At 62.7% G+C, this 7,213-nt stretch overlaps 1 protein-coding gene across 1 annotated transcript in view; it reads right to left on the bottom strand.

The window, feature by feature from the left end:
• The window catches only part of OLIG2 (oligodendrocyte transcription factor 2), a 1,372-nt gene extending 368 nt beyond the window's left edge, over nucleotides 1–1,004 (bottom strand). The window contains 2 exon segments of the mRNA XM_023741296.1: nucleotides 3–659; nucleotides 941–1,004. Coding sequence (XP_023597064.1) covers nucleotides 3–594 — 592 coding nt within the window. The 5' untranslated portion in view covers nucleotides 595–659; nucleotides 941–1,004.
• Nucleotides 1,005–7,213: the final 6,209 nt, after the last annotated feature.

Raw genomic sequence — 7,213 nt, 5'->3', positions numbered from 1 at the left:
GGGCAGGGGCGCAGAGTGCGCCAGGCTGCCGCAGGCCGACGGGTGGAAGCCCGCGTGGTGGCCGCCGTAGATCTCGCTCACCAGCCTCTTCATCTCCTCCAGCGAGTTGGTGAGCATGAGGATGTAGTTGCGCGCCAGGAGCAGTGTGGCGATCTTGGAGAGCTTGCGCACCGACGGGCCGTGAGCGTAGGGCATGACCTCGCGCAGCCCGTCCATGGCGATGTTGAGGTCGTGCATGCGCTTGCGCTCGCGGCTGTTGATCTTGAGGCGCAGCTGCTGCAGCTCGGGCTCCGTCATCTGCTTCTTGTCCTTCTTGGTGGACGACGCGGCCGCCGACGACGTGGACGACGAGGTGCTGGACGAGGAGGACTTGGAGCCGCCGCCGCCCAACTTGTCCCCAGGGTGCGCGCCTGCCGCGCCCGTGGCGCCGCGCAGCTCGGCGCTCAGCTCAGGCGGGCAGTCGCTCGGTGTAGATGAGGACACGGTGCCCCCCGAGAAGCCGCCGCCGCCGCCCTTGCTCCGGGATGGCAGGAAAAGGTCGTCGGGCTCCGGCGACGACAGGCGGCTAGACACCAAGCTGGCGTCCGAGTCCATGGCCCCAGGCGGTAGCTCGGCAGCGTCCTCCCTTCCTCGGTCTGCGGAGCTGCCGCGCGCGCCTCCTACGGAGAGGAAGGGAAGCGAGAGCTAAAGAGAGAGAGAGACAGAGAGACAGAGAGAGACACTAAGCCCGTGCGAGAGAAAGCTCGCTGCTCCCGTCTGCATCGCAGCGCCGCAGCCAGGCGCGGGTGGCGGGCCACACCGCGTCCACCTCGCTGCTATCTCTGGCCTTCCAGCTAGCGACACGCAAGTACCCCCAACTAATCTCTCTCTCTCCCTACCACCTCCCCTCTGCTCCCATCCACAGGTTGTTTGAGTTTAGGGAGCACTGGGTGGCCCTTACAATCTGGGGCTGCGAGGGCGGCGTCCGGGAGGTTTGTGCCTTCGGTTGGGAATGGGGAGGCTGGGTTTCCAGGGCTGGCAGAAACGAGTGGCAAGTGAGGGCTTTTCTTTGGGGAGGGTGGAGATCGAAATAGGGAAGTATTTCTGTGGTTCCGCAAACGCATCCACCTCATCTCCGTCGACACCGCGCAGCAAACACACGCACGCACATACGCCCCCTGCGCCCGCGTGGCGCCCGGGTTCCGTGTGCGGCGTCCCCGGGGCCGAGGGGACCTCGCCGGCTGGCAGAGGTTTGGGCAGAGGGAGCTCTTGTGGCCCAGACTTCTCGCTTTTGGGCGGAGAGGATGCTGCGGGGAGTGTGGGGAGGGTCGAGGCGGCGAGGTGGCTCTGGGGAACTGGCGGGCAGGGGCGGGATCGGGGCTCCTACAACCGAGCATCCAGGTCGCAGCCGAGTTGGAGAGCGTCTGTCCCTGGGTTCCAGGCCGAGTTGCTGAGGGGCGGGGACACTTACTGTGGATGCAATTCCAAGAGCTCTCTCCGAAAAGCCGCAGCGGAGAAGTGGCCCGGGGCGCTGGGGCCGCGTCGGTCTGTAAGAAGCAGCCTCACCTTTCCTGGCTCGGAGGGTTTTTATAGCCCGGTGGCGGTGGCGGCGGTCAGGGCGGGGCGGGGAACAATGTGCTTGTGCTGGAGGGGCCGCCGCGCCAAGGAGCTGGGCCCGCCGGGGGGACAGGGAAGCTGATGTCATCTGGGCTAATTCCGTTGAATGAAACGCTCCCGGCCCGGCACACGCCTCCAGCCCGCGCACGACCAATGGGCGCCCGCGGCCGTGAGATTCTTGGGGAGGGACTGGAGGAGGGACCCGGGGAGGGAGAGCCAGAGGCGAAGAGGAGGGGGAGGGCGGGCTCGCAGGCGAAGAGGCCCGGGCTGAGCGCGGTGGGGACCGAGGGAGAGAGGGGAGGTTGTCAAAAGTCTAGAAGAATGCAGTCACCACGGAGTCAGACTGGAGATTGGGGTGGGCTGGGGGCTCCTGCTCATCAAACAAACCTAACAGTCAGCGCAGCCCGCGGATAACCTTGGCGGCCCAGGAGCTCAGGCGGGAGTCTCCTCGCGCTCTGTCCCTCTCTCGAGGTGCCCGCCGCCTGTCCCCGTCTCATGGGTTTCATCAATACGTGGGCATTTTTGGCCCCCAGTGTAAACAATAACCAGGCACAAAGCTCGCGTTTTCTTTGCGCTCAGGAGCGGGCGGCTCCGGCAGCTCCGCGGGCAGCCAGGAGAGCCCTCAGCTGGGGGCAGGGCCTGTGGGGGCAGGGGTCGGGCAAGGAAGGAGAGGGACCAGCTCCAGAACCGACAGTTTAGAAAGAAATCACAACTCTTCGTAGAACTGAGGATGGTGTAGGCGTGGGGACGCGTTACTTCCACACGGTAGTCGTGCTAACACAGGGGAGGGCAGGATGAGCCGGAGTTCAACACCCCTCTCCATTTATTAGCGCGGGAGCCGGATGATGGACTTTGCAGCGTCATCTTCCTAGGTGTCACCACGACCATGGGGTAGGGGGCAACTCTGGTGTGTCTGCAAAGAGAGGTGTCAGGCCTGGACAAAGTCTTCCCGGCGCCGGCGCCGTGGACCAGACGGCGAGACCTAACCACTGGAACACGGAAACCTGAAAACCTTTGACCAGAAGGAATTAAACTAGATCGGGAGAAGCGACCAGCTGAGGTAGTTCAGAGGTACCAATGCACTCACCCATTTTACGGATGGGAAAAATCAAGAGACGGTCTCTGCAGCAAGCCTCAGAAAAAGTGGCCCACCGTTTCCAGCGCGCCTCTACCTGGACTGCAGAGGCGCGCCTTGGCTGGCCCTTGCGCTCCAGGCTGCCGTCTGTCTCCCTAACTCCTGACTTTTTCCCGGAGCGGAATTTCTCACATCTGTAGGTTTGGGTGACAGGAGTTCCTGCGGATCCCGGCCGCGAGCGGCCACGCGGGCGCGCCCTGCTCTCCCTCCCGGGCTGGGATCGTTGGCGCCTCTGGCCGCTGTTTCCCAACTTTTCATTTGCGTGCGCGATTTTAAAAGCGAGCAAACCAGCAAATAAACAGAAGCGTTCCGCTTTCGAGTGGCAAAATTACAAGATAAAACAGATACACAAACAAATCCACTTTATTGCCCCAGTGCCGGGGTAAGTCTCCCTCTGCCGCGTTCGCTGGAAAGCCCAGAAGGCTCTCGCCCTCTCCCGGTCGCGTGCCTTCTGGAGAATTATTTCTCAACCCTCGTGTTTTCCAGCTGGCTCTGCAGCCATCCGTTAAATATGTATTTAAAACATTAAGAACTGAAGCGTGGTGATATGTCGTCCAACCGCTACGCGGCTGACCCAGAGCCGTTCAATTAGGAGAATCTGTCACAGAGACGAACGCGAGGGCGGGGGTGGGGAGCAGAGAAAGCGCGAGTATTTGAGGATCGCCCCTTTGGGCCTCTACAGCCACCCGCATTGAGGACTTGCGTGGGGTGTGCGCTGTGCGTACCCGAGCCGGGGCGTGGAGTTGTGAGCCCGCGAGTGTATCTAATGAACACAAGCGGGCGCAACGAGCGCGCCCTTGGGTAGAAGACAGCGAGGTTAGTCCAGCCGCCGGCACCTGTCCCAGAGCCCTGGTTCATTCTTACGTTGCTTCCCACCGGTGTCCTCCCTGCATCCGACCGTGCGCGGGAGAATGCAGTCTGGGGTGCATTACGCGCGCGCTCCAATAACTAGAGTTGGAGGCGGGGGCGAAGTTTGAGGGGCCGGTCTCCGCACCGGGCGATTCTAGAGCCCGGGAACCCAGAGTCCGGAGGCAGAAGAGCGGGCTTCTCGCCAGGTTTCCGAGTGGACGTCCATCTGGACGCTCCAGGCCCCAGACCCGCGCCACCGAGTGGCGGCGGCAGTGACAGTTCTGGGGCTGTGCAGCGGCACCTCGCGGTCCGCACGCCCCACGCCCGGGGACTCCGGCTGGCAGCTCCGAGTTGCACTTCCCAACACCCTCTCTTGCCAGAGAGTTGCTGGGGGAGGGGGTGGGAGTGGCTCTTCTAGCCCAGGAGCAAACTGGACGCTGGACATGTCGCGCTGTATCTTCGAGGTTTTTGCCCTGAGCTAAATTTCCCGGAAATTGAGAATAATCAGAAACTCGAATCTGGGCGCCGGCGCCTGCCCTCGTGTGTCCCAGGACCTGCGCCCCGCGTCCAGCGTGCACGTCCCGGGGTCCGCCCGGTGCGTTTTGCCCCGACCTGTGCCTTGTGGCCGGCGTGCACGTCCTGGGCCCGCCCCGGCGCTGAGATTCCCACCCGCGCGCGCCCCTGGGCCGCAGCCTCTTCCCGCGGAGTTGAGCGCTCACTCGCCCAGACTAATCTGCCCTAGCTCCAGGGGGTTCCTGGCTGGCCCCGGCGTCCGGGCTCAGTTGGCCTCCTCCGTCAAAGCGGAAGACGTGTCTTTCCCTTGCTTTGTGTTTCCCTCCCACAAAGGGCCGGGTGCGTGTCGGGACCAGCTTTTGCTCGGTCGCCTGGCGGCCCGGGAGGAGCTTCTGCCAAACGGGCCGGGGCGGGCTCGCTCGAAGCTCCCGGGCGCGGACCCCCCACCGCTTCTCGAGTCCCTCCCTGGCCTTTCTTCCCGTTCTCGCCTCTCCTTTCCCCGGTTCCTCGGCCCGGCTGCCAAGAAGAGCCGCGTCTTTGCGCAGAGCCGTCAGTGCTGGCGCTGGGAGGCGAGGCTCCCGGCACAGCGAAAGAAAGAAAAGAAAAAGGCATTTCAGCCATCTCTCCTGGTCCGGAAACCAGGGGGACGCGGAGTGGCAGCGTTTCGCGCCCAAATGTGCCCGCTAAGACCTCTCAGAAGGCAGAACTCAGGAAACAAATGGCATCTGTCTTCCTCACGAGGCTCGGCTCCTGGAGCTGACCAGGGTCAACCTGGAGCCCACCAGGGTCATCCTGGAGCCCACCAGGGTCATCCTGGTGTCCTGGGGGCCTCAGCACCAAGCACAGGGCCTGGCACGTGGCGAGGGTTTGGTAGACGCTTCTGAATGCACACACATGCAAATGTGCACGTGAGCTGGTGTGCAGCATGGCTGGTAAAGTGCATGTAATCGTGGGTGAAGGTTCCTGCACTTCCTTGCTGTACCTTGAAGTAAAACGTGAGATCTCTAATCTGGATTGCTCAACGGGTGGGAGATTAGAATGAACAGGGCTGATGACTTCCATCTAATGACAGCTGTGACCACTGAAAGGTGACCTAAGCTGTGCCAGTCACTAGCAAGTCTTGACACAAGTCATCTCATTTAATCTATCACCGGTGTAGCAGAGAGGCATTACTCACCCCATTTCACAGACGGGGAAAATGATGCCCACAGAGATGTAGGTGTCGGCATGCCCAAGGTCTCCAGCAGAGGGGCGGGGCCAGGAGGCACAGCAGGTGCTGGGGACAGGGTCCACCGGGAGGCGGTGGAGGACTGTGGACCGCCGGAACTTAGAGATGGCTGGTTATCCCTCTTGGCCTCAGGTTCTCATCTTTAAAAATGGGTCCCTAGAGGCTCTCTGTGGGCTCTAAGTAAGTTGGCTTCCAGATTGGGGTGGGGGGGTAGGGCCGAATGCCATGCTCCTCCTGTGATCTTTCCTTCTGCTCACAGACCGTTTGGATGACTGAGGCGCTGAGGCTCCAGGAGCCCCTATTCTGGCCTGGCTCGGGTTTGGGTGCCAGAAGAGCCTGGGCCCAGGGAGAGGCCCAGAGGAACAACCGGAGCTTGGGGGAGGGGTGCCATGCCAGAGGCTAAAGGAAAACAGCAGACGAACAAAAAGCAACCAACCAAAACCAACACCTCGCCCCACAGGCCTCCCTCTGTCTTGATCACCCTCCCCTCCCAGGAAGATGCTGCCGGCCACCTGCCCCTCCAGGCTGATCAGCGTCATTGACATTAACCTGAACCCCAAACTCGCAGACTGAGGACCTTGGGGGTGGGACGAGGGAGATAGGAGTTAACTTTTATTGAGCTCGACTTACAAAAGGTTACCTCATCCAGTCCTCTCAGCAGCCCTTTGATGTGACGAGGGAGGCAGGGGGTTCCCATTTCACAGATACGAATACTGAGGGGGTCACGGTGGAGGGGGGATGTTCAATCTCCCGTCCACGGGATCCCAAGTCCAGAGGCCTCCGTGGCTCTGTCCCACCCCTCACTTCGCCCACCACACACACAGCCTTGGGGACACTCCGCGCACTGGGTGCGCTCGCGGAGCCTACGCTCTCTGCCCAGAGGTCTCCACCCGCCGACACCCTCTCATCAGAGGGTGGAGGTGCGAGGTGAGAAGGTCGCAGGACGCCTGTGGGGGTGTCCCTGGCTGGTTGGTCCTGTTGCGGGCGCGTTCCGTTCGGTTCCTGGGTGGCTGGGACACAGAGGAACCGAAAAACCCAAACCGGCGTGGGGGCTACCACAGCCCCTGGCTGCCTCGAGGGACTGTCGGTAGGAGGACGCGGCGGTCCACTGCGGGAGAGACCCATTCCAGCCGCAAACAGGCGACAATTTCTCTGCGCCGCTGGTTCCCGGGGGACAGGACTTGCGCGGGCTCCCGGCACGACGCACCGCTGCCGGGTGGCCCGGGGGGTTGCACACCTGGAGGACGTGGAGCCGCTCACCTCCACGTGCGGAAGGACAGTCGCTCCGGGCAACCGGTGGCCCGCCGGCCTTGCTATCTCTGCGGGAGACGATGCTTCATTTAGCGCCCTCGCCACTATGTTTATAATAAGCAGCAGATGGCGTCTCCCCGTCTCCATCAGGATCAACTCTGAGCCCGCTAGCGCGGCCTGCGGGGTCCTGACCTGACCTCTGCCGGCCTGGCATCCCAGCCCCACTCCACCTGTGGAATTCTCGGGACCTGAAGCAACCGGTGGGCGCTGTGCCTACCCCGTGTACCCCGTCTTCGCCCACGCGCTTACCTCACCTCCCCGCCCTTCCTCCGGTCCACCAGTGTGTCTTGCACTAATCTTTCAGGGGCCAACCCACGCTTCACCCTGCGTGGAAGACCTCCCCACGGCTCCTCGTAGCCCCCAGTAGCACCGACAGCCCCCGCCCCCAGGGCTCGCCACGCTCTCTTGCAAAGGTCTGGCTCCCTCGCTACCCAGGCAGCGCCTTCAGAGTTGACACTGCGTCTGAACCCGCTTTGCACCCCAGGACCCAGAGCAGGGACAGGCCGGGAAGGGCTCCATGTTATGGGGTGCCGTGGAGCCGATTCCGACTCCTAGGGACCCCACGTGACGGAGAAGAACCG

Source organism: Trichechus manatus, unplaced genomic scaffold (assembly GCF_000243295.1).
Source record: "Trichechus manatus latirostris isolate Lorelei unplaced genomic scaffold, TriManLat1.0 scaffold00177, whole genome shotgun sequence".
NCBI classification, from domain to species: Eukaryota; Metazoa; Chordata; class Mammalia; order Sirenia; family Trichechidae; genus Trichechus; species Trichechus manatus.
The sequence above is the reverse complement of the archived record's forward strand: the minus strand, read 5'-3'. Positions and strand labels throughout refer to the sequence as shown.